Source organism: Camelus ferus, chromosome 15, assembly GCF_009834535.1.
Source record: "Camelus ferus isolate YT-003-E chromosome 15, BCGSAC_Cfer_1.0, whole genome shotgun sequence".
Classification (NCBI taxonomy): Eukaryota; Metazoa; Chordata; class Mammalia; order Artiodactyla; family Camelidae; genus Camelus; species Camelus ferus.
Genome location: NC_045710.1, coordinates 20,251,306 through 20,278,989, shown reverse-complemented (window position 1 = coordinate 20,278,989; position 27,684 = coordinate 20,251,306). Strand labels below are relative to the sequence as shown.

The following is a 27,684-nucleotide window of genomic DNA, read 5'->3' as shown; positions in this document are numbered from 1 at the left end:
AGTCTCTGTCCCATTCCCTGAAAGATCTGGGGAGGAATGAAATAGGACTGGAGACTGAAATCTAATTCCTCTGCCAAGCTGATGATGAACCTCTCTGTCCAGAATATTCCTCTTCTTGTCCAGCACCTGTTTTCTTCAAGATTGAGGAGTATCAAAGAAAAGAGGGGCAGACTGTAACCAAGCAAGACCCTATGGGGCCTTCCCAGGACAGACCCCTTCCCCAATATCCTCTGCTGTACCTCTCTGAAGTACCCAGAGAATAGTATCTCATGCATATTTCCTGAGTTTTTCAGATGTTAAAAAACACACCACCAAGTGGAAGAAATTAACTACTTAATGATCATGAGCACCTAGCCCCCAGACCTCCTGGTGCCAAAGGATTGATCACCATCAGTCAGAGAATTGCGCACAGCTGATCACATACCCTGGGTTGCCCTTCTCTCAGCTGGTCTTTAAAAATGCTAAGCTGAAACCCTTTGGAGAGTTCGGGGTCTGAGGGGCATGAGCCATCCTCAGTTCTCCCAGCTCAGCCCAGCAATAAACCTTTCTCTGCTCCAAACTCCAAAGCTTCAGAGTCGGGCACACGAACTTGAGCTTGGTAACATTTCTGTGGGTCCTCATAACAATCCAGTGAGGCTGATAGTCTAAAGCCCCTTTCCCAGATGAGGACACTACAGCTTTGACAGAGGCAAAACAGTCAGTCCCAGGTCACACAGCTAGTAAGGGACCAGCAGGATGAAGCCCAGCTCAGCTCAGCTCAGCTCAGCTCAACAGACCACTGAAAAGTGCTCTCACGGCATCTGTGTGCTGTATCTTATTCACTTGGGTCCACGGATTCGCTGGCCCTTCTCTGACATGTTCTCCCAAGAAGCTCAACTTTAACTCCTAGAAGCCTGCCTCCCCCAACCCAGGTCCTTAAAGCCCAGCTCAGGGCAGGTTGGGCTCCCCGCTCTTAGCTGTGTGACCTGGAGTGAGTCACTTAGCATCTCTGAGCCCTCAGCCTTCTCATCTTTAATATGAAGATAACCTCTCTTCCCTACTGACCACACAGGATGTTGCATCAGTGGAGATCATGTACTTGGACTTGCTCTATTTCATGTAAGGCACTGCCTGATGTTCCATGGGCAGAGGCTATCCCCCTCCCTAAGTTGTCTCCCCCAGAACTGAGCGTGCTCTAGACAAGCATGACTCCTCTCTGTCTCCCCCAGATCCATGCTCTTGCTGCAGGGAGTCTCAGGGCCGTCCTGATCTGTGGTAGAGAAAACCCCACGGGCATCTGGGTGAACCCTAGTTCAGCTGTGATCAGTCCCCGGAGGCCCCAGTGTTCACTGAGCCACGGCAGCATGCTAAGCATCATGCTGCAGACCCCGGGAGTGGGTGCTGAAGGCCCTGCCTCAGGGACCTCGGGGTTCACTTGGAGACGTGGTATAATCAGCACAGAAAAGCACGGTGAATGTGACCCTGCACGAGCTCGCGCTGCTGCAGACGCAGGTACTTCGGGGTTAACATAGCCCTCAGAGAAGACTTCCCCGGGCTCAACCAGGCTGTGCTGCGGAAGCCAGGCGGGCTGCCAGGCAGGCTGCATGCCAGAGTTGGGGGATGGCTCCTTCTGCTCAAAAAAGACAGTGTGGAAAAGCTGGAGGGGGCTCTTCAACTGCCCAGCATTTTCCTTTTTCAGTCCACTTCAGGTCTAGGTCTTCTTGAAGAAAACAAATTTTTAAAAATATTTTTAAACATTTAAATAGAGCTTTTAACACGACATTGTCCCCCTTGATTTCCTCATAGGCTTGTTTATATTGTTTATACATTTGGGGGGTATGTGTTTGGGGCTCGTTTATACATCTTCAAATGTTTATGAAGGTTGAGGTGGAGGAATGGGCAGAATAAGTGTGGAGGGAAGCATCTTCCTCCGCTACCCACCCCCCCGCCCCATCCTGGCTCCTGCGGTTGGGGTTCTCACCCCACTGCACACTGCACTCTCCCGGGAGCTACAGGTGAGCACCCTGCAGACGCTGCACCCACGCACAGAAGTGGACTCATTGGTCTGGCCTGAAGCCCAGGGATCTGCATTTGTTTAAAGCCGTCAGGTGATTTCCAGTGTGCAGCCAGGGCCAAGACCCCAGGGACGGCATGCCCACGTCTGCCCCACTGGCCAGCACTGGGAGCTGGTGTTTCAGGTCTTCTCTCCCCCAGGAGCATCTCATCGGCCGGTCACTTGTGTCTCCCTGCAGAGTCAGCCCTCCTCCCTGGCCATGCTGGACCTGCTGCATGTGGCTCAGGACATCGCCTGTGGCTGTCAGTACTTAGAGGAGAACCACTTCATCCACCGGTGAGTCTGGGTCACCCTGCTCTTCCCTCGCCTTCTGTGTGATGCTTTGCCCCGTGTCTCAAAGTCCCAGCTCTCCTCTTCAGAGCAGAACAATAGGTCTCTCTCGAGCTATTGGGATGGTTCAGCTTGTTCGTCTCTAAGGTGATTACTATGTCAGGGCTTCATCTGCCCCACGTGTAAAGCGGGCATCATAAAACAGCCATACCAGTGCCGGAGACCCGGGGGAGCACTTTCCGACCTCCTGCAGGGGCTGCGGCCTGTGTCTGGCAGGGGAGCTTTCAAGTCCTACATCACATTAACATTTCCCTCTTCTAGAAGACTGTGCTCCTTAAGGGAAGCTTAAGGAGTTTATATTTTCACATACCTGACTATGGGTAACTCGAAGGCAAGGACCCTACTTTATTTATCTTCAGATCTCTGATGGATAGAGCGGCACAGTAAATATTTATTGGATAAATTATTTTTTTCTAAACTACTCTGAAATGAAGAATATTGATTTTTTTTAACCTCTGTACTTCATTTCTTCCACTCTATATGATCTTGTGTTTAAATGGTGTTTGGACTGGGACATCAAGTTCACGTGTAATGCTAGAGACATGAGAGATGACACATATTTCTTTCCATGTGGCTGTCGATGACTTTGTAAAGTCAAATAGATTGTTAGGCTTTTTGCAAAGCTCTTCCTAATGATTTGCTCCCAATTTAGTCAATAACAACCTGGTGAACTGATAAGCATTTATTAACCCGTCTTTAAAGAGTATAAGACATGTTCCTAATAATTAGAATGTGTAAATACGATGTAGAAAATGAGAGAAGCTGTATGAGTTTCAGGGATAGAAAAGCGTAGAAGCAGATAACAAGTTATGCTTTCCTCCCCAATAAAAATGAAGAAGTTAAAGATCAAGAAATACACTGGCCGAGCTTCCCCAAACCATTCCTAAACCCAGGCCGTGAGCTCACATGGGCTCCTCCTTTGGCTGTCACTTCATTTCGGTCTTCAGATCGCCCTCTTGATTCTAAACCGTCCCAGCTCACAGGTCACGGTGCTTGAGAGAAATGAGCAAAAGCGAAGTCAGGCCCAGTTCTTTATGTTCTCACCCAAAGCCACTCCGCGTCAAAGCAGGGTCAGCCCTGCCACTGCTGCTCTTGCCCTTTCTGCGGTGTCCAGAACCTTCCAGAAATCTCAGCTCTGGGCTTTATTGTTGCTCAGACATGACAAGGTTGTGCTCTTCTTGGAATTAGTCCGTGGTTAGAGCCACTTTCCATCTTTTGTCTACATCCCCTAAGTCAGGGCTCACCTGAGAGCACCCCGTGCTGGCACCTTGGTAACTTGGGGTCTCTCCCTTCACTTCTCCCTGAGGTCGTTTCTACTTTTTCTGAGATCATTACTACGTTTTATACGTAGTAACGTACTACTACGTTAGTAGTCACCAAGCATCCAGATTCTCTGGCTGAGGGTCAGATCCATCTTTCCTCTGACTTTTTAAAATCTGCTTTCCAAGAGGCATGATACATTTTTACTATATCCAGTGCTCTGTTACTGGAGATAAAAAGATAACAGGATGGATAAAGGATCACATGCTCTCAAGATTCCTGTCACTCCAAATCTGTGAATAGTCACCAAAGACCGGAATTAGATCCCACAGTAATAGTTTGTTGCTCCTTTAATCTTTTTTGAGAAATGAGGTTGTCAAAGATTAAATCAAGAATGTATCAGATGATCTGCTTTATAAGCAAAAGGCAACTATTAGGAGAAATTGTCCATCTCAATCAGAGCTTTTCCTCTGGGCTAACCGGTTTTAGGAAAGCACCTTTTACATCTCTAACTGGCTGTGAGGTCTGCGGTGCACCCCCACGACAGGTGACTTCATTATTTCCATCCTCTAGCCCATATCTGCCTTAAGAGTCACAGACTCCCATGCACGCACCTCCTGAATTCAGAGTGGAACTCTCCATCAGATCCACACACCCATTTTTCTATTAGATCTGTTTCCTTTGGACATGGTTTATTGCCATTTCAAGAAATATGTGTCATGCCGCCAATTCTTGGATTGGTCTCTGATACTACATTACTTTCTTGCCATTAAATTCAACATCACTTTTTAAAGCAACCATTCCATGCACATCAACGAAAAGACATTTCCAGAGCCATACATACTATTCCTGGTCTCCCTCACTGTATTTATCTTGAGATGCACTGGCTATATATCCCACTATTTTTCTTCTTTTTGATGTCATGTATGTTATGCTTTTATGGTTTTATTAGGGCGTTTTATGCACCATTGTGCCTCAAAAGTCAATTTAAACCTTCTGGATGAAGACATGGCACTAACAGCATCCATCTCCCACCCTGACCCACTGTTCTGGCATCCTAAGCCATGACCCCCTAGCCAGATCCTGTGTTTAATACAATCCAGTTGTTTATTTTCCATGTCCTTCTTTCTTGACCAAAGATCAGGACCTTCATGAAACCAGTTGAAAATATGAAAACACCACCAAGTAGTACTTTTTTCTGTCCAGGAATTAATAGTATTATTAGAGACCCATTCCACACTTCTTCTGACGCATCCTTTGTTCCCACATGCATGTCAGAAATGGGTTAGCAGTTAGCAAGTAGAAGCTGATGACTCTTGGAAGGCTTCTGATCATACCGTACAGGCGTGCTACCGGAAAACAGGCCGTCTGGAGTCTAACAACAAAGAATACACAATAACTTCATAGCTCAACGGAAGTGATTCTTCAGCCACGTAGCCATGATGCCTACAAAGGCTTTAGATAAAATCATGGATGTAAGAACCATACGGCTGAGTAAAAAATAGAACCAGAAATATTCGGGAATACCTTGACCTACTTGAATTAGATCATGGAAATCATACTGTTCCAGAACACGCCTTCAAACAACCGCAGAAAGCAGCCAGCAATCTGTACAGAACAGCAGCCTAAAGCCAAATACGTTTCTTCTGTCCCTTTATTGTCTTATTTTAGCTTACGTTTTTTAGTAAAATAAGGGTAATGATGGCACCTTGTTCCTTATAGGGTTGTGAGAATTAGATATGAAGCATTCAGAACAATGCTTAGTACACAGTAAAAGGCCAGTACATTTCCTAGTTCCTATTATAGTTATTTTCATTATTATTACCCCACTAAACATTTTCAGTCATCTCCACTAATCCTTTTCTATTTCCTGTTAGTTCTGAGACCTAGATTTGCTGTAGCTAATTCTTTCATACTGAAGTGTAATGTAGTAAAGGAAATACAGGGTAGAAAGGGGAACTGTTTGAACTTCAGGTTGGAGGTGGAAAAACTTGTGATAAATATTAAACATTATCTTCCCAGGAATAAAATTAGGAAGTACATTCTCTCATTTTTTCCTTCCCAGGGACATTGCTGCCAGGAACTGCCTCTTGACCTGTCCGGGCCCTGGGAGAGTGGCCAAGATTGGAGACTTTGGGATGGCCCGAGACATCTACAGGTGAGTAAGGACCGCCAGCACCCATCAGAGTGCACCTCCTCAGCCTCATCCCCTCAAGAGAACGGGACGAGTCGTCTCTGGTGCCTTGTCAACTTGCCACCTAAATGTCACTAAGTTCCTTTTCAGGACACAGGAAACCTTAATTATTGCTTATGCCTGAAAGGCTGATGCTAGGACCACGCTGCCTCAGTAATTGACACTAAGCTGTTACGTTGTCTTTCTGGTTCCAAGTCTTTAATCCCGGCATGTTCTGGGACACAGAATAACCCAGATACTTGATATGAGAAAAGTTTCTAAGTAAACTTTAATTACTTAACCCCTTTCCTCAATGCCCAGGAATTCTAAGCAGCCTGAGCTTCTGTGACCCCCAGCAAGAGCACCTAGAACTGGCAGGAAACCGGGCCCTGCTCACTGCTCTTTTCCCATTTCTGCCAGGAGACACAAGACTAGAGGTCAGAGTCCTAAGCTAAGCAAAGTACTTAGCTCAGTTTTGTTTATTTTTCCTTTTCATATTCTCAAAGCTACATTAAAAACTAAAATTAAAAATTTAATTTAAAAAACCCCACGCCTATTGTATTTTATCTCACTCTTCTCTTCCCAACCCCTGGTTTCTTCTTTGTCTAATTATTTACAGTAGGGACTCGCTCCATGAACTGAGCAGGTCACTCCCTCGTGTGGTCACTAATTACACCTTCCCTAATCTGGGGGTAGAGTGAGGAAAGATGGTCACGCAGACCTTCCTCTCTTTGGAGAAGAAGGGAGCCCTTTGAAGGCTGCCAACAGAGCTGGTAGCAATCCCCATGGGGTGAGAATGCTGACGGCATCCTGGTACCACAGGGTAGCAGCACATGGAAGATTGTGAGTTAGCAATGTCTTCAGCCACAGTCATCCACCACTGGTCTCCACTGCATTACCCTGGTGATGCTCCACTTTGCTTTCTTTTACTACCCAGAATCCCAGTGTTCCTGCTCTGCCTTCTCAGAGCCCCCGGGAGTGCCTGTGCTGTAAGATACAAATGTGACTTCAGCGAGCCCTCAGTGATTGGCCCCTTCCTCTCCATTCTCAGCTCAGACAGTTCCTAACTCTAGGCTTCACCACCCTCACTTACCTAGTCCCTCAGTTCCCACATGTCCCATGCAATCCCATGTGTCAGCCCTCTCTGAGAGCTTCTTGGCCAGTCAGCTCCATCAATGCCCCCCACGAAGCTTTCCCTGTACCTTACCCCCACCTTGGGTAGAACAAATCCATTCTTTGGTCGCCTAGTTTCGTACATACCTACATCATCACATGTTGTGCTGTACTGCCATTGTTTCTTCCGCTGAACCATAGCCTTACTTGTGTCCTCAGCATGCAGCAGGGTACCTGACACATGCTAAATACTCAGTTCATGTTTATTGAAGTAATTAATTAATCTAGGCAGCTGGGGCTGCGGGTGCCTCCGATCACCTACCCGGCAGGAGGACACAGGGCAGGGGTGATGCTGGCTTCAGAGGTATAAATTAATTCATAAGCTTTCTATCAGTGAGCTGCACTAATAACATCACTGACCAAAACTAGTAAGTTAACTCATACCTCTGAAGCCAGCTCCCCACTAGCCCTGTGTTCTCCTCGGGGCTGTGCTGTGGGAGGCAGCTTCCCACCAGCAGCCTAGAGTATTCGCTGAGCGCCTGTATTCAGTTAGCCATGGTGTGAGGCCATGGAGGACCCCCTTGAGGGAGACACCAGCCTGCTCTCAGTTCTCCCGTTTTGCATCTAGTGTTCCTGTGGATCATCAGGAACATCAGTACACATAAGGTTGGAGTAATGTTATTCATTGTGAGTTATAATAAACAAAACCCATCAGGGAAATCAAACCATCTGCTAGTGGGTATTTTAGTCATTGCATAGATCTTTTCTTTCCCGCCTCCAGCGGGCTCTTTTGTCTCCTATCAAATGACACTCAGGTTGCTAACTAAATGATCTGTGTCCCTGCTCTCCTTCTGAATCACGAGAGCCCCTCATTAATTTCAGCTTATTAACAGGCAGACCTTGCTGTCACCACTCTCACAAGTTACCTGGCCGAGCTTCCGCTCAGAGCCATCTCCAGAACCAAGCCTGGTTTTCTCTTCTCCCCGCAGAGCGAGCTACTACAGGAAGGGAGGCTGTGCGATGCTGCCGGTCAAATGGATGCCCCCAGAGGCCTTCATGGAAGGAATATTTACATCTAAAACAGACACGTGGTGAGTCTTTCTGCTGCCTCCTCCTGGTCTCACTATGGGCCTTATGGTAGAGCTCATGGGCCAGATGATACCACACCCACGTGGGGAAGGTAAGAGGAGAATCAGCATCTCTCGACCAGCGGGGCTCGCAGACATGGGCATCTATCAACAGAGCATCAGGGTCATCAGAGAGGCTTGGTAAAACACAGGCAAAACACTGGACCCCGCCCTGACAGCTTAGGATTCAGAAGGTCTGGGGTGGCTGAGAAGTTGCATTTCTAGCAAGTTCCCAGGTGGTGCTGATGCTGCCAGCTGGGGGGCCACTCATTGAAAGCCACACGTAATATTGTAACATAATAATGAAGTTGTGTTTATACCAGGAATGCAGTGTTAAGATTAGAAAAATGGATCAATGAAATTCTCCACACTGACAGAATAAAAGAGAAAAGGAAATAATTATCAGCACAAAAGTGCTGCAGGTGACTGGTGAGACCCCTTCTGCAGCTGAAAATAAGTTTGGAAATCACTTCCTGTACATTAGCTCTCCAGAACTTACTCCTCCTGCATAGCTGAGAGTTCATACTCCTTGACCAGCTTCTCCCCATTTCGCCTTCGTCCTAGCCCCCGGCAACCACTGTTCCACTCTCTGCTTCTATGATTCCACTTGTAAGTGAGGTCATGTGGTATTTGTCTTTCTGAGTCTGACTTACTTCCCTTAACAGACTGTCCTGTTGGTTCATCTATATTGTTGCAAATGGAAAATTTCCTTCTTCTTTTTTTTTTTAATCTTTAAATATCCACATTTCTTTTCTTTTTAAACAAAATTTATTCTAGGAAGAGCAACTCATTGAGAGATAAAATCATTTAAAAATTTACACTATGTACTGTTTATTGTTTCAAAGAAGAGTTTAGAGCTTTAGCTTTTTAAACTTACATAGTTACCAAAGGAATAAAGCCAACCACAAAATAATCAACAGAATGCAGTAATCCAATCATAAAGGACAGTCAAATGAGCTAACACATATTCAAGAAATCAGTCATCTAAGTTATAAATAGGTAGCTCATTTGTGTCTTTTTTTTTTTTTAGATTCCACATATAAGCGATATCATATGGCATTTTTCTTTCTGCCTTACTTCACCTAGGATGATGATCTCCAGATCCATACGTGTTGCTGCAAATGGCATTATTTTATTCTTTTTTGTGGCTCAGTAGTATTCCAGTGTGTGTGTGTGTGTGTGTGTGTGTGTGTGTGTGTGTGTGTGTGTGCGCGCGCGCGCACATGCATGTACATGCGTGCGTGTACACACATATACAAGCCATATCTTCTTTATCCAGTCCTCTGTTGATGGACATTTGGGTTGTTTCCATTTCTTGGCTATTGTACATAGTGCTGCTGTGAACAATAGGGTGCATGTGTCTTTTTGAATTATATTTTTCTCTGGGTATATGCCGAGGAGTGGGATTGCTAGATCATATGGTAAGTTTATTTTTAGTTTTCTAAGGAACCTCCATACTGTCCTCCATAGTGGCTGCACCAATTTACATTCCCACCAACAGTGTAGGAGAGTTGCTTTTTCTCCACACCTTCTCCAGCATTTATTAATTGTAAACTTTTTAATGATGCACATTCTGACTGGTATGAAGTGATATCTCATTGTAGTTTTGATTTGCATCTCTCTAACAATTAGCGATGTTGAGCATCTTTTCATGTGCTTGTTGGCCATCTGTCTGTCTTCAGAGAAATGTCTGTTTAGGTCTTCTACCCATTTTTGCTTGGGTTGCTTGTTTTTTTGTTAATAAGGTGTATGAGCTGTTTGTGTATTTTGGAAATTAGTCCCTTGTCTTTTGCATCATTTTCAAATATTTTCTCCCATTCTGTAGGTTGTCTTTTCATTTTGTTGATGGTATCCTTAGCTGTGCAGAAGCTTTTAAGTTTAATTTGATCGTATTTGTTTATTTTTGCTTTTATTTCCATTACTCCAGGAGCTGGTTGAAAAGACATATTGCTGTGATTTTTGTCCAAGAGCGTTCTGCCTGTGTTTTCCTCTAGGAGTTTTATAGTGTCTGGTCTTACATTTAGGCCTTTAATCCATTTTGAGTTTATTTTTCTACATACTGTTAGAGAATGTTCTAATTTTAGTCTTTTACAGGTAGCTGTCCAGTTTTCCCAGCACTACTTGTTGAAGAGACTGTCTTTTCTCCGTTGTATATTCTTGCCTCCTTTGTTGTAGATTAACTGAACATAAGTGCATGGGTTTATTTCTGGACTTTCTATACTGTTCCATTGATCTATGTGTCTGTTTTTGTGCCAGTACCATACTGTTTGATTACTGTAGCTTTGTAGTACAGTCTGAAGTCAGGGAGCTTGATTCTCCCAGCTCCATTCTTCTTTTTCAAGATTGTTTTGGCTATTCGAGGTTTTAGTGTTTCCATACAAATTTTTAACATTCTTTTTTGTTCCAGCTCTGTGAAGAATGTCATTGGTAATTTGATAGGGATTGCGTTGAATTTGTATGTTGCCTTTTATGAGTAGTATGGCCATTTTAACAATATTGATTCTTCCAATCCAAGAACACAGTATATCTTTCCATTTGTTTATGTCATCTTCAGTTTCTTTCATCAGTGTCTTATAGTTTTCGGAGTACAGGTCTTTTGCCTCCTTGGGTAGGTTTATTCCTGGGTATTTTATTCTTTTTGGTGTGATGGTAAATGTTATTGTTTCCTTAATTTCTTTTTCAGCTTTTTCATTGTTTGTGTATAGAAATACAACTGATTTCTGTATATTAATTTTGTACCTGAAACTTTACCAAGTTCATTGATGAATTCCTAGTAGTTTTCTGGTTTCTATGTGTAGTATCATGTCATCTGCAAACAGTGACAGTTTTAATTCTTTGTTTCCGATTTTGATTCCTTTTAATTTTCTTCTCTGTTTATTATGGCTGGGACTTCCAAAACTATGTTGAATAAAAGTGGTGAGAATGGGCATCCTTGTCTTGTTCCTGATCTTAGAGGAAGTGCTTTCAGCTTTTCCCCATTAAGTATGATGTTAGCTGTGGGTTTGTCATATATGGCCTTTATTATATTGAGGTATGTTCCATCTGTGCCCACTTTCTGGATGTTGAATTTTATTAAAAGCTTTTTCTGCATCTATTGAGATGATCATATGGTTTTTTTATTCAATTTGTTAATGTGGTGTATCACATTGATTGATTTGCAGATATTGAGAAATCCTTGTGCAACCCTGGTGTAAATCCACTTGATCATGGTGTATTTTACTGCATTGTTGGAGCCGATTTGCTAGTATTTTGTTGAGGATTTTTGCATCTATATCCATAAGTTATATTGGCCTGTAGTTTTCTTTTTTTGTGATATCTTTTTCTGGTTTTGGTATCAGGGTGATGATGGCCTCATAGAATGAGTCTGGAAGTGTTCCTTCCTTGGCAATATTTGGAATATTTTCAGGATAGGTGTCAAATCTTCTCTAATGCTTGGTAGATTCACTTGTGAAGCCTTCTGGTCCTGGACTTTTGTTTGTTGGGAGTTTTTAAATTATTGTTTCAATATCAGTACTGGTAATTGGTCTGTTCATATTGTCTATTTCTTTCTGGTTCAGTCTTGGCAAATTGTATCTTCCTAAGAAATTGTCCATTTCTTCTATGTTGTCCTTTTTGTTGGTGTATAGTTGCTCATAGTAGCCTCTTATGATCCCTTGTATTTCTGTGGTGTCATTTATAATTTTTCATTTCTGATTTTATTAATTTGGGCCCTCTCCCATTTTTTCTTGATGAGTCTGACTAAAGGTTTATCAGACTCAATTTTGTTTATCTTTTCAAGGAACCAGCTTTTAGTTTCATTGATCTTTTCTATTGTTTCTTTAGTCTCTTATTTCATTTATTTCTGCACTGATCTTTATGATTTCTTTTCTTCTACTAACTTTGGGTTTTGTTTGTTCGTCTTTCTCTAGCTGCTTTGGATGTGAGGTTAGGTTGTTTACTTGAATTTTTTTCTTGTTTCCTGAGGTAGGCTTGTATTGCTATAAACTTCCCTCTTAGGACTGCTTTTGCTGTGTCCCAGAGATTTTGGATCATTGTGTTTTTGTTTTCATTTTTGTTTTTTGTCTCAAAGGATTTTTTTATTTCCTCTTTAATTTCTTCAGTGATCCATTGGTTGTTTAGTAGCATGTTGCCTAGCCCCCATGTGCTTGCAGTTTTTAGTTTTTTTCTTGTAGTTGATTTCTAACCTTATAGTGTTGTGGTCAGAAAAGATGCTTGCTACAATGTCAATTTTCTTAAATTTACTGAGGCTAGCTTTGTGGGCCAGCATGTGGTCTATTCTGGAGAATGTTCCATGTACACTTGAGAAGAATGTGTGTTCTGTTGCTTTTGGATGGAATGCTTTACAGATAGCAATTAAGTCCATCTGGTCTAATATGTTATTTAGGGCCTGTATTTCCATATTTCGTCTGGATGATCTGTTTATTGATGTAAGTGGGGTGTTAAGCTTCCCCATTTTATTGAGTTATTGTGGATTTCTCCTTTTATGTCTGTTAACAATTGCCTTATATACTGAGGTGCTCCTATGTTGGGTGCATATATATTTACAATTGTTACATCCTCTTCTTGGATTGATCCCTTACGCATTATGTAGTGTCCTTTGTCTCTTGTAGAGTCTTTATTTTGAAATCTGTTTTGTCTGATGTAAGTATTGCTACTCCAGCTTTCTTTTGGTTTCTGTTTGCCTGGAATGTCTTTTTCCATCCCTTTACTTTTCAGCCTGCATATGTCTGTAGTGGGTCTCTTGTAGACAGCATATATATGAGTTTTATTTTTGTATCCATTCAGCCAGTCTGTGTCTTTTGGTTGGAGCATTTAATCCATTTACATTTAAGGTAATTAGTGATATGTATGTTCTTATTGCCATTTTGTTAATTGTTTTGGTTTTGTTTTTGTAGGTTTTTTTTAAATCTTTTTTTGTTGTTCTTTTTTCTTGTGCTTTGATGACTAAAGAAGTTCCTTTAACTTTTTTAAACCTGGTTGGTGGTGCTGAAATCTTTTAGCTTCTGTTTATCAGTGAAGCTTTTGATTTCTCTGTCAAATCTGAATGAGAGCCTTGCTGGATAGAGGATTCTTGGTTGTAGGTTTTTCCCTTTCATCACTTTAAATACATCGTGCCACACCCTTCTGGCCTATAGAGTCTGCTGAAAAATCAGCTGATAACCTTATGGGAGTTCCCTTGTATGTTATTTGTTCCTTTTCTCTTGCTGATTTTAATATTTTCTCCTTATCCTTTATTTTTGTCAATTTGATTACTATCTGCCTCAGTGTGTTCCTTCTTGGGTTGATTCTATGTGGAACTCTGCGCTTCCTGGACTTGGATGACTGTTTCCTTTCCCAAGTTAGGGAAGTTTTCAGTTATTATCTCTTCAAAATTTTTCTCAGGTCCTTTCCCTCTTCTCTTTCTGGGACTCACTTGTTAGTGCACTTCATGTTATCCCAGAGTTCTTTTAAACTACCCTCATTTCTTTTCATTCTTTTTTCTTTTTTCGGTTCTGCAGTAGTGATTTCCACTAATCTGTCTTCTACCTCATTGATCCATTCTTCTGTTTCATTTAGTCTGTTCTTGGTTCCTTCTAGTGTGTTATTCATTTCACTGATTTTATTCATTTCACTGATTTTATTCTTCAACTCCGTTTGGGTATTCTTTATATTTTCCAACTCTTTGCTAAAAACTTTTGCTCTGTGCATCTATACTCCTCTTGAGTTCTCTGAACATCTTCTCTATCATTACTCTAAACTCTTTCTTAGATAAATTGCCTGTCTCCTCATCGCTTATTTCTTTCTCCAGGATTTTTATCTTGTGCCTTAGCCTGGAAGATATTCCTCTACCACCTCATATTGTCTGTCTTTCTATTTGTATTTTTAGGTAGTTTAGTTACTTTTCTCGACCTTGGGGAGGTGGCCCTCTGTGGGAGCCATCCTATGCATCCCAGCAGTGCACTCCTCTCTTGTTACCCAAGGGCCAGGGTCCAGCCCATCCCAGTGTGGAGTCTGGCCTGTGTTTGTGGATTCTTCCCACAGGCTTTGGGATTGTTTTCTTATTTCTGGTATCTGCCCCCTGGTGGATAAGGCTGGACTAGAGACTTATGCAGGTTTCCTGGCAGGAGGAGCCAGTGCCTGCCCACTGCTGGGTGAAGCTTGGTCCTGGACCTCTGATGATATCTAGAGGCATTTGTGGCTCAGGAAGTCTGCTGATTGGTGGGGCTGTGTTCCTACCCAGTATATTGTTTGGCCTGAGGCTTCCCAGCCCTTAAGCCTACAGGCTGTTGGGTATTGGTGCTAATGATGCAATCAAGATGTCAGGCAAAGCTCATGTAGGTAAACACTCCCGGAATGTCCACCACCAGCTTTTATGTCCCCTGGGTGAGCCACAGCCGCCCCCTACCTCCCCAGGAGACCCTCCAAAACCAGCAGGCAGATCTGGCCCAGGTTCCTATGAAGGACATGAGATTCTGTGTATGCTTCTCAAGAGAATGAAGTCTCTGTTTCCCCCAGTCCCATGGGGCTCCTGGAGTTACACCCTACTGGCCTTCAAAACCAGTTGTCCTGGGGCCCTTCTCCTCCCAATGCTGGAACCCCGGGCTGGGAAGCCTGATGTGGAGCTCAGAACTCTCACTCCTGTGGAAGGGCCTCAGCGACTGAACTATTCTTCAGCTTCTGGGTCACCCACCACCGGGGGATATGGGGCCCGATTATATTGGAAGCACACCCCTCCTACTGTCCTGCTGTGGTTGGTTCCCTCTTTATGTTTCCAGTTGAAGATCTTTTTTAGGTTCCAGTCTTTTTTTTTTTTTTTTTTTTCCAATTGTTGGTTAGCAGTCAGTTGTGGTTTTGTTATAGTCACGAGGAGAGGCAAGCTTGTGGTCCTACTACTCTGCTATCTTGACCGGAAATCCTTGTGTCCTTCTGTTTTAAGTCTGAATAATATTCCACTATATATACACATGCCACATTTTCTTTATCCTTTTATCCATCAGTGGATATTCAGGTTCTTTCCATATCTCTGCTATTGTGAATAATGCTGCAGTGCACCTGGGAGTGCAGATCCCTCCTGAAGACACTGATTTTATTTCCCTGGATGTATACCCAGAAGTAAGACTGCTAGATCTGAAGGTAGTTCTAGTTTTCATTTTTTGAGGAATCTCCATTGTATTTACATAATTCCTATAAGAACAACACATAATATTTTAAATGGCAGATTGAACCCACGCTCCCTTCCAGATACACACACACACACACACACACACACACACACACACACACACAAAGGGAGTCTTAGTTGCATAAAAATGCACAAGGATAAAGACAACAAGAATGACAAAATTTGGAAAACTGGAAGGTTTATGGGCAAGTGGCCCCTTACTTAGGAGACTAGAAAGTTGGCATCTAGGTCCAGAAGCAGCCTGGTTCACTCTGCCTGATCAGGAGACCCAGAAAGGCCTGGGCATTGCAGGTGCCAGGCACCTCTGAAAGCAGACGTGCAATAGGGAGGAAATGAGTTACAGATCTGTTTAAAAAGTGACTGATCCATCTTCGGGCCCATTCCCTTACCCCTCTCCCTCCCTTACCAACACACAACACTAGGGATTCCCTCTCTGAAGAGGATGAACTAAAGTCTTTCTGGTCTCGGGGACATTAGACATCACCGAGGGTGAATTCTCTGCTCTAAGCAGGGCTGCATATTTTTTAAAGTCTACCTGCTTAAAGGTGTATGCCTTCTCCCTCCCCTCAGTGCCAAGAACATGGCAGCTAGGCAGGAGGGGATCAGAAGCTTCCTCATTAGAGGGGCTGAGCAATAAAGAGAACAATTTCAGATGCCACAAGTGTTAGTTGGCTGAGTAATGGTCGTCCACAGGTGTCAGGCCCCAATCCCAGAAACCTGTCATTCTTCCCTTGCAAGGAAAGTCTTTGCAGATGTGACAAAATTGGGGATCTGGAGGTGGGACAGTTACCCTGCCTTATCAGGCAGGCCCCAAATGCCATCACAGGTGTCCTCATGAGAGGCAGAGGTTGAAGAGATGTGGCCACAGCCAAGAACTTCCAGAAGCCAGAACAGGCCAGGAACGGTTCTCCCGGAGCCTCTGGAGGGAGTGCGGCCCTGCCAACCCTTGCTTTCAGCCCACTGATACTGACTTCAGACATTTGGCCCCCAGAACTGTGAGAGAATGAACTTTGGTTGTTTTAAGCCACCAAGTTTGTGGTAAATTGTCACGGCAGCCGCGGGAAACTAATACACCACGTGAAACAAGCCAGTCGCCCACCAGTTGACAAGCCTCATCTACGTAGAGCTTCCCATCAGCTCTTTCACGTCCCAGGCTTCAAATGTGAACAGACAGCTGAGAATCAGACGTGTGAGAAAAGATTCTAATCAGAAGGAAACAAACATATGAAAAGAAACCTGGAGGAAGAAGAATGCAGAAAACTAGGAAAACATTTAAAAACGATATCCTCAGAAACTTGAATTATTGCAACCACAATCTACGGACAAAAGATTATTTTAATCTGTTTTTAGAGAAAGAAGTTCCTGGCTATAAGAGGACGATAGAGCCCTCGAGGGCTGGAGCATTAGTTCCCCGAAGCCCGTGCGGGCTGCGCACAGCGCGTCCTCTTACAGAGCCGGGAGGGAAAAGCAGGGGCGAGAAAGAAACTTGGCAAACACCGCCTCTGCCCGGCGCTCAAGGTCAGCGTCAACAGTGTAGATCATGTTGACAGCATGTCCTTGATACGATATGATGAAATGGCAGTTAACCTCTGTGGTCTTCCTCCCAAACCCAGTAACTCCAGTCTAATCGTAAGAAAAACAGACATACCCCAATTTTGACATTCTACAAAATCCCTCACCAGTGCTCCTCAGAACTGTCACGGTCATCAAAAATGAGAAGTCTGAAGTTGCCAAAGTCAAGAGTAGCCTAAGGAAACAAGACAACTAAATATAACATGATATTCTAATGAGGTCCAGGAACAAAAAGGGAAATTCAGCAAAAACTAAGGAAATGTGAGCAAAACTATGGGTTTTAGTTAGTAATAATGCCTTAGTATTGGCTCATTAACTGTAAGAAATGTACCATACTAATGTAAGCTGCTAACAATAGAGGGAGCGGAGCGTGAGGTATGCGGGAACTTTCTGTGTTATCTTCATTAGTTTCTTTACAATCTAAAACTGTTCGTAAGATAAATTTTTAATATGATGATAGATGTGTGAAAGTAATAGAAAAGTTGGAAGACAGTTCCATAAATCTTCTAGAAAATAAAACAACTATAAATAGATGGGATAGATAGGAAAGAAGAAGGGTTAGACCTTTTAGGTGAGAGCCAATTCGCTGACAAACAGAAGTCCCAGAAAGAATAAGCAGAGGAAATGAAGGGAATAAAAAATCAAATACTTCAAGAAGATTTCTCAGAAGGAATCTTCCAGAATGAAAGCATCCAGCAAGCGCCAAGCCACCGTGGATAAAAGGAGCGACACTGGAGCACATCATGAAATTTCAGACCAGTGGTGATCAAGATGCTGCAAGCTTCCAAGGTGGCAAAGTAATAGTTAAAGAATGATCAGAGACGAGAGAGGGAATCCAGATGGAATCAAATTTCTCAACAAGCAACACAGGAAAGCAAGAAGACAAGTCTTTCAAATTCTGAAAGCCTTGCGTTGAGAGGACAGCAGAGCCACAGGGACCCAAGTCCCCTTCCTGACCCATGTTTGACAATGTGAGCAGGAGCCTCTGTTGTTGGAAGCCACTGAGATTCGACTTAGCAAACCCAGTGGGTCTCAGAGTGCGGTCCTTGGATTAGCATCAGCATCCCTGGGAACCTGTTAGAAATGCAAATCCTCAGCCCCCACCTCAGGCCTGATGAAACAAACTCGAGGGGTGGGGTCCAGCAGTCTATGTTTTAAGGGGCTCTCCTTCCAGGTGATTCCATATGAACCAAAGTTAGAGCACCACTCACCCACCCAATCCAGTTAAGAGAGTAATTTAGGTAATTACTGAATTGTCCAGAACACTTGCACATCCTGTGACCCAGCAATCTCAGTGTCTACACCAGAGAGAGGCTGACACACACAGACTTGGGCAGGATGTTCATTTGCAACATTATTTACAGATGAAGAAAGAGCAGAGACAGCCTAACTATCCCCTAAGTGGGAGACAGAAAAAGAGAACCTGGTTTACTTAGATTGTGGAAAACTATTCAGCAATATAAAAGAACACGCCAAACCTACAGGTAGCAATATGGGTAAATCTCAAAACAGGGTTTAGTGGGAAAAAGGCAAATTCCAAAATATCATTTTACAATACAAAATTAGGTCTACAATATAGATTCCTCATGTTTCATGCTTTTACACATTGTAAAAAAACATGAAAACATCCGTGAGAGGCTACACTGTACCTTCAGTGGAGGGGAGGGAGGGAGAGGAAAGGTGGAGGGTGAGGCTTACCTCATCTATTTTACTTCTTCAAAAAGAGAAGGAGAACTGACACAAATAAGGCAAATTATTAACATCTAGAGTAACAGGTATCTATTCTATTACTTTTCCTTTTTAAAGTTTGGATTATTTTGTTACTGGGAGGAGGGAAATAAGAATTACCTCAGTTCTTAGTCACCTGAAAAAAAAAATTTTTAACAAGAGATAGGTGTGATATAAACAAGATTTTATTAGTAAAGTAAAAAGGTAGTAAAATACAGCACATCCCCGAGAATTGGGAGAGGGCCAATCCAAGAGGAAAAGTGGTGCTGCTCCTTTGTTTTTCCTATTTTTATACCCTGGCTTAGGGGTGTTTTCGTGACTGATTGATTCACGGCTCAGGTTCTTTGCTCAGGCTGATTGACAGCTCAGGTTCTTTGTGCTTAGACTGATTGACAGCTCACATTCCTTGTGCTCAGACACGCCCATCCCTTTTGTTCAGGTTCTTACCCATGAAGCTCACAGAGAAACCTATGGGAAGGGGCTCAAACTGCAATGCTAATTACATTATAATGAGCATTGGGTCAAGTTAAGCCAGGTCCTTCTGTCTGTTGTGCAGCTGCAGTGTTCGAGCCTAGCTGGCTTCTTTGCTGGCCCTCATTTAGAGAAAGTAAGTTTTTGGAGCCCCTTATCCTGAGTGCAGGCATACTGCAGGGTTGTTCCTTTTCTTTCCTCTCCCACTCCCCAGTGCTCATTTCTATCTAACTGCCTAACAATTTCGTAATTAAAGTTCTTAAAGAAACAAATCACACAACTTCAAATACTGATAAGTGCTTTGGAGAGGAAAGAGCAGAGTCAAGAGTATGGGTGATGGCAGCTGAGGAGGGAAGCTGTTTTAAGTACAGGTGGTCAGAGAAGGCTCCTTGTAGGAGGCAACATTCTGACACCTGAATGACAGAAGGGCACACCGTAGAAAGATCTGGGAGCTTTCCAGGTCCAGGGAAGGTCAAGGGTAAAGAGCCAGTGGTAAGAACAAGACTAGCTTGTTTGAGGAATGAGCACAAGTCTTCGTGAGCGTAGGGACCAGTGGTGATTGAGATGGAAGAGGCAGGCAGGGGCAACTGTGGAGTCCTTGGGAGCCACAGGAGGGAATGTGGATTGTATTCAGAGCACAACGGGATGCCCCTGATGGGTTGGAAGCAAGAATGTGACACGATATTTAAAAAAAAAAAAAAAAAAAGTCTGGCTGCCATTGAAAATAGACCAGACCAGGGGACCAGGGCAGGTGAAGATGAAGCCAGTTAGGAGAATACTGCTCATTTCTAGGTAAGAGATGGGAGGGGCAAGACTTGGTGGCAGTAGTGGAAGCCGTTAATCGTGGTCGGATTCCAGCTCCGTCTTGAGAGTAAACAAGCTGCTGAAAGCTGGACGTGGAGTGGGAGGTGTGGGAAAGAGCAAGGACGGCCCTAGGCTTGCGGCTGGAGCAGAGAGGTAGCTCACGGTCCCACTGAGCTGGAAAGGATGGAGGAGGAGGTGGTTTGGGTGCAGGAGGAGCTCTGACAGAACATGTCAAGTCTGAGTTGCCTTTTACATTGGGCCAGTGGAGATGCTGCCTGGGCTTCTTATACATGAATCTGAAGCTTAGAGGGACTGCAACAAACAGTGGAATCAGCTGGCTGTTTAAGTACAGTACAGTCCCTTTGAGTTCCCATTTTTCCTATTAGTGCCCGCCCTCTGTCATAATGGAAGACAGTCTTCCACCTTCAGGTTATGAAGAAAGGAAAATATAAGTTAGCACAGCACAATTCTGACTTCAAAACTTTTTCATCAGATTATCTTCATTGATTCAAATTTTAAAAATAATCAGCAATCACTTAAGCTATTTCTCTAATTCTGGCAGAGTAGGTTTAATATCAGGAGAAACAAAGTGAGATTTTTGAAAAAGTTATTTTTATTTGATTTTGAATGCTTTGGTGCAAAGTTTTGGGCCTTGTTGCTCCTATTTAAGACAGGCCTAGCTTCTAGGTGATTAAAGAACCATCTGGCACACAAAATATTTACCTTATCCCATAGGGTGCTAGATAAAATACAAAATGCTCAGTTAAAATGGGATTTCAGATGAACAGTGAATAATTTGGGGGCATGAATAGGTCCCATGCAGTATTTTGGGATATACTAAAAAAAAGTATTTCTTGTTTATCTGAAATTCAGATATAACTGGGTGTCCTGCATGATTATCTGCTACATCCGATGTTACTTACTTGAAATTATCACTGTTCTAAGACCAACAGTTCTTCCTGCTCCCTTGAATTCTAAAGTAAGAAAATAAGCATCTATTTGCTAAATGGTGGTTCTCTCAGGGAGACAGATGGTGGTGCCCTATCTAGACACGCAGAAAACATACAGCTGGACGTCTTTAAGCCCTGCTGCCAGTTTCATGCATAATTTTGCTTATTTTGTTTTGCATTGGGGACAGAAAGACCACCAAGTGGAGAGGAATGATGTATGTGCCAGGCAATTTGCAGGTAGCAGGATCAAGAGATCTAATAATGTATTCTACTCTGTCTTGGATTAGTTGTATAATAACCTCTGCTTCAGCCTTCTCACTTGAAAAATATCTTTGCCCAATTCTCACAAAGTCTTTGAAATTTCACCTAAATTATGTCTATAAAAAGTGCCTTGTGTTCCTAGGAGATGGAGGAGCTATATAGTTCACTACAGCTTCTGCAGTAATACTTATTTACATCAGAAAGTTACAGCCAGACACAAAAACAAAGATAAGCTTTTTTGCATTAGAAAGCTAATTATGAAATTATAGGTTTAAAATACAAGTCTCAGTCAGAATATTAAAGGAGGTGATTTTGGAACATGATAAAAAAATCATTTTAAAGTTCATTTAAAACAAATTAGAAATCAAATACATTTCTTTAAAAAGAAACAAGAGGGAAATACTGAACCAGATACGAAAACATAAATACACAAGAAGTAAAACAGAATAGTTTCAATGCAAGAAGCAGACAAATAGATGAAGCGAATAGATAACCCAGACACAGACCAGGTTTTCCTCACAAGTCAATAGTGGAAGAGAAAATTACTTTATGAATGTGTGTTCGAAGAGTGGTCTTAGAAAAGCAAATAAATTTAGATCCTTACCTCACACTATATACCACACTCAGTTCCATCTGGATTTGAGAGGAAAAAACAAATACAACTGGAAGAAAATAGCCAATATTCTTCTAATCTTTGGTGAAGAGTGGTCTTAGAAAAGCAAATAAATTTAGACCCTTACCTCACACTATATACCACACTCAGTTCCAACTGGATTTGAGAGGAAAAAACAAATACAACTGGAAGAAAATAGCCAATATTCTTCTAATCTTTGGTGAAGTGTATAATTTATAAAACAGGTGGAGGAAATCACAAAATTTTTAAAAAATAGATTCAACTACCTAAAAAATAAATCTTTGGTATGCTAAAAAAAAAAAAAAAGAATTAGAAAGCAACTAAAGTAATATTTGAATTTTGGATAAAAGATGAATATCTTTGATGTATAAATTATGTCTATAAATCAAAAACCTGATAGCAAAACAATATGGTTAAAATGGGCAATATGTGCTTAACTATGAACAATTCATAGGAGAAAAAAATTAAGCGAATTAACAAATAGTTGAGAAAGCACTCAACCCTGTTAATTATCAAGTCAATAAACAATTGAAAATATTCTGCCATTTTTTACCTTAAAATCAGCAGTTCTCATTTTTAGTAAGAATTCTCAGCGTGGGTGAGCGTGTCTGATGCATCCTTGCACGTCTGACTGATGATCAGAGTGACGCACTGGGAGGTCAAACGGACCACACAGGGCAAGAATTTTTCAGTGTTCATGTTGTTTTGATTTAATAATTTCATTAGAAGTATCCTAGATTTTACTAGACTATCCTAATTCTAAATTCAAGAAATTTATCCTAAGGAAATTATCCTTTTAAAAATATATAAAGATGTTCATCACAGTATTTTTTAAATATTAAAAAATTAAAAACAATATGGAAATAATACAGCAAAGTATGGCACGACTACTCAGAGGAGAGTTTCACAGCTGTGTCAGATTCTATTGATAAAGTGTTTGTATTAGCATGGAAAATGTCTATGCTACAATGGAATTTGCACCAAAAAACCCCACAAAACTCTACAATTATGTAAAGAAAATCTTAAGCACAGAAACTTGACTGGAACAAAAAAAAAATGCCGGCTGTCTTTTATGGAGTTTCACATGCAGCTGCTTTCTCATTCTTTACTTTTTCTCCATATTAAGAATTCTCTATGGTAGAAAAGTGTGAAATTAAAAAATTAAAATTTTGTGTGTTTGTATGTCTCTGTGTTCATATCCCTGTGTTATGTCTGTGTCGCTGTGTATATATATGTATGTCCTTGAATGCATGTCTTTGTATATGTGTATGTTTTTGTGTATGTGTCCATGTGTATGTCTTGTGTATCTGTATGTGTCCGTATGTGTCTGTGTATGTGTGTGCATCTGTGTTACATGTCCATATGTGTATGTGCATCTGTGTATGTATCTATACGTTGCTGTGTGTGTCTGTGCGTCTGTGTACGTATCCGTGTGTGCACGCGTGTGCCCATATCCACGTCTCCTGTCCTGTGCGCAGGTCCTTCGGCGTGCTGCTGTGGGAAATCTTCTCTCTTGGATACATGCCATACCCGAGCAAAAGCAACCAGGAAGTTCTGGAGTTCGTCACCAGTGGAGGGCGGATGGACCCACCTAAGAACTGCCCAGGGCCTGTGTATGACTTCTTTTAGGAATTTCTACAACTTACTAGGCACAGTTTTCCTTTTCAGAAAATATCTGCAGCCACATATGCTTTTTTGTGTTAAGAGGAAGGAACAGATGGCTGACCTCATTTAATATGCCCCAAGATAGGAACATGTCTGTGGCTTCAATGAGATGGGTTAGTCTTCCAGCCCCTTGAAAGCAGTAATGTCAAGCCAGAAGGGTACCCACTGGATGGAGGTTGTGGACTCACCAGGCTCACACCCTCTAACACCCCATAGGACCCCACCCCTGCTGCCCTCCACCATGTCTTGAGTCTCCTTTAAGTATTTCTATTCCCTGCGTTTGCTGCAGTCCTGTCTGGCATCCCTCATCTCCTTCTCACAAACAAGGCAGATGGGAAATACAATTAGAGGATTCTGCCCCAGAGGTGATTTTAATTCAGGACTGGAATGAGAGGTGCCACATGTAATGTAGACACCAGGATGTCGGTGTTAACGAGCCGGTATGACAGTACTGTCACACTCCACCCATCAGCAGAGGGCAGCATGTGCCAATTGCAGGGACCTGGATGAGTCCCCACCCCCAAAGACAGTGCCACTTCAGTCCCATTTAGAAAAATACTGGGGGAATAAATGTATTTTTCATCCTGTTTCTCCTGATTTGAATGAATGTACGTATTCTTTTAGATACCGGATAATGACCCAGTGCTGGCAGCATCAGCCTGAAGACAGGCCCAACTTTGCCATAATTCTGGAGAGGATTGAATACTGCACCCAGGTACAAACATTTTTACCCCTCAACCATCATTTATATGGAAAAGTCTTAAAGTTGGCAAGTACCAAAATAGGAAAGAGGAGTTACACCAGCCAGAAAATAGGAGCTATGATCGTGGGAATGAATGTTAACTAAGGTAAAATAAGTGGTTCTCCATTTGTCCGTTTTGTAAATAAACACTAGTCACTGCCACTTAAGAGGTCCGAGGCTTGGAGAGGTTTTTGTCCAAGCCACCCCTCTTCCCAGCAGTCCCTCGGGTCCCAATGCAGACTCCTCTCCCATTTCCGTCAGTGATGACCCTGAATATTGCCTTTGATAGAAATGGGATAGCATTTCCAGTGGAGGCTATTGAGTGAGAGTCCCCTCAGTTTCCGCCATCTCTAGGGTGCTCAATGGAGGCAGTGCCCCCTCTCCCTGCACCAGCTGTGGCCCCACAGGGACTTTCACTCTGTCACTTCTCCCCTCTCTCGCCTCATTCTGCCAGGGTGTCTAACTCTGGAGAACACTGTAGAGGTCGGACAGTAAACCACTACCTTGTTCTCCCAGCCTGGTTGTGACAACAGATGTACACATTTTCACATGCTTGTCACTCCCTGGCCTCACAATTCCATCCTTTCAGGTCCTTTGAGCTCAGAACTAAGTGGACTGGCATTTATCTAGATGGACTTTAAGTTATTTTCAGTTCTTTCAGAGAACTGGATGTTCACTGGCATTTTAGGTTATTATGTTGTAACATTAATAGAACACACACACACACACACACACACACTTTGGAGAAAAATTACTCCAAAGTATATAATCCCTCTTCAAAGCAGGGAGTTCTGTACAAGCATATTTTGAATGACTCACTATAGAAATTAATAATAAGGAACTAAACCCTGGAACAGAATTAGAAGGTAAGTTATTTTTTATTCTTCTGCTCTTCATGGACAAGTACTGGACCTATTTGCTTTTCTGTTAAACTGAAGTAGTGCTTTTCTTAATTTGCATAAAATACTAAAGAAGTAAGTTTCCTTGACTTTTTCTCCCACCAATTTTCCTCAAATCTCTGGCAAATTTTTCCTTTATTGCTGTAAAAATGCTCTAGCACGAAGTTGATTTTGTAAATGTTTTCCTCATGGCACTTCACTATTTTCTAGGTTTCATCATAGCCAAACTAGTAAAAGAACTACTGCATTGGGAGAGCTGTAAGGCTATGATGATTAACACAAAGTTAGTACCAAGCCAAGCCCATCCAGACAGAATGGGAGGTAGTGAGGAAGAGGAGATAAACCTTGTAAAACAGCATGGTGTCCCTCCCCTCCCCCTTGCCCCACCACACACAACTGAAGTCAAACCCAGACTTTTTGGTTGAAAGGATTTTATTATGAATAGACTGGAATCATTTTTTTTTTAAGTAACTTATACTTTTTAAAAATCCATTAATCTGTAAGATTTGCCCAACTGTCTCTGCAGAGCCTTTCCTGACCTCACTCTCCTGCCCCAGGCGGGGGCTGCGTCCCAGCCCCTGCACACATGTCAGTAATCCTGCTTCTCCTCCATGCTCTTCAAAGGGGAGGAAGATTTCCCATTGTTTCTTATGCCCCGGGGCTTACAGATAAATATATCCCCAGTAAACACTGAAGGGCTTCCTGTTCTGTAAAATCAATTTGGATGAGATCATTGCTAAGTCTGGTCTGCCATTCAAAGTTTGACTCCATTCATTTCTCCCACCTGTAGGATCCAGATGTGATCAATACCGCGTTGCCCGTAGAATACGGCCCCCTGGTGGAAGAGGAAGAGAAGGTGCCCACAAGGCCCAAGGACCCCGAGGGCCTCCCTCCTCTCCTGGTCTCGGCGCCCCCGGCCAGACGAGAGGAGGGCCGAGAGCCGGCCGCCCCGCCCGCCCTGCCCTCGGCTCCCTGCGGCAAAGCCAAAGCCTCCAAAGCCGGCAAGAAGGCGCTGGCGGTGGTGGAGGGCTCGGGCCGCGCCCCTCGGGGACCGGCCGCCGAGGGCGGCCACGTGAACATGGCGTTCGCTCAGTCCAGCCTGCCCTCGGAGCTGCACAAGGTCCAGGGCTCCAGAAACAAACCGACCAGCCTGTGGAACCCAACCTACGGCTCGTGGCTGACCGAGAAGCCCACCAAAAAGACCAATCCCCCCGCCACGGCGGAGCCACACGAAAGAGGGCACCTGGGCCGCGAGGGCGGCCGGGCGGACGCAGCAGCTGGCCGACTCCCGGGCGCCTCGCTGCTCCTGGAACCCTCCTCGCTGACGGCCACCATCAAGGACGTGCCCCTGTTCAGGCTGCGCCACTTCCCCTGCGGAAACGTCAACTACGGCTACCAGCAGCAGGGCCTGCCCCTCGAGGCCGCCGGCCCGGGCCCGGGCCGCTACGAGGACCCCGGGCTGAAGAGCCAGCCTGGGCCCTGAGCCCGCGGGGCGGGACAGGTAACACGCCACCAACCAGAGACCAAATATCACTTTTCATTTTGTGCCAACTTGTTTTGAAGTGCCACATACAGAGCTGTGTTTTCCAGTTGCTTCAGAGGTTTTGAGCACAGGTTGACCCTGGTCTTTCAGGAGAGGAGAGACAGCAGGCCCAGACGGGCTTGCACAGGGTCGGGAAGCACGGTGGGTGTCCCCTCCCTCCCGCTTTTTTCACTTCGCGCGTGCTTGGCCCCCACCCAGTCAGAAACAGCTGATCATGTGTTTCCTAGCTGAGTCAGAGATGCTTCCTTACCTGGTTGATGTGGACCTGGACCACGTGAGGGCAGAGGGAACAGGAATAAAGGCGTTATCTGTGGTGAGTCAGCACAAGGAAAGACATTCTTTACTTGAAAAGGAAAAACAGACAACTCACTGAAACGTCCCCATGGATGACGTTTGGATGCTTTCAATTGTGCTGACGATTGTTTGTTAAATTGTGGTGAATAGTTATGGTTGTAGAAAGAAAGTGTGTATCTGCTCATCTAAATGAAATGCAGTATTCCAAGTGCTTAGAGGCTAATAAAACACCAGTACAGATCCAGAGATTCAAACATCCTATTAATATACCTCATGCCTTAAGAAAACCCTCCTACTAAAATTGAACAACTGAGTGTGAGGTTTCCTACTGCACTAACTCGAGATTTAAATTACTACTTGTTTTAAAACTTTCCACTAAAATAAACTACACTGAAAACAAAAAATTTCAGCAGCGATAGATCAAAGCATAGAAACCTCCCATTCATGGGCACTAGTGTCAAACGTGCTCACAGTTCCAATCATAAACGTTACTAAGTTGAAGTTTCTACTTGCAGGATGGATCACTGGAGTAGCAGGCCTTCCGGGGGTCCTCAGGAGAGAGGTACTAATGCAGTGTCCTTCCAGGTTTCACCCAAGTTTTCTCTCCCTTAATCAGGTGATCCTAACATACGTGGGAACACAAATTTGCTGAAATACGTGCAGCGTAACTTGTAGACCTGTCAAATACAGAGTAAAACAGAGTTTTGTCTCTGGGTGGCAATGAGTAAAGGAATTAAGGGACACGTGGAGTGCTGAGGTTGGCAGTGACGTGTTACAATGGGAGTTCTGAACTTGGTTTTCACATACGAAATTTTTCTCCATAAAAACGAACTGGGACTCTGTTAAATCTTACACACCTACGTATGCAGTGCTGCTTTATCAGTAAGTTTCCATCTTGTTCTT

General features: G+C 43.3%; 1 protein-coding gene across 1 annotated transcript in view; it reads left to right on the top strand.

Moving 5' to 3' along the window:
* Positions 1-27,118, top strand: part of ALK (ALK receptor tyrosine kinase) — a 678,293-nt gene extending 651,175 nt beyond the window's left edge. Inside the window, 6 exon segments of the mRNA XM_032497290.1 lie at positions 2,232-2,329; positions 5,709-5,801; positions 7,919-8,020; positions 23,117-23,251; positions 23,928-24,018; positions 25,735-27,118. Of these exon segments, the coding sequence (XP_032353181.1) occupies positions 2,232-2,329; positions 5,709-5,801; positions 7,919-8,020; positions 23,117-23,251; positions 23,928-24,018; positions 25,735-26,427 (1,212 nt within the window). The 3' untranslated portion in view covers positions 26,428-27,118.
* The last annotated feature ends 566 nt before the right edge of the window (positions 27,119-27,684 follow it).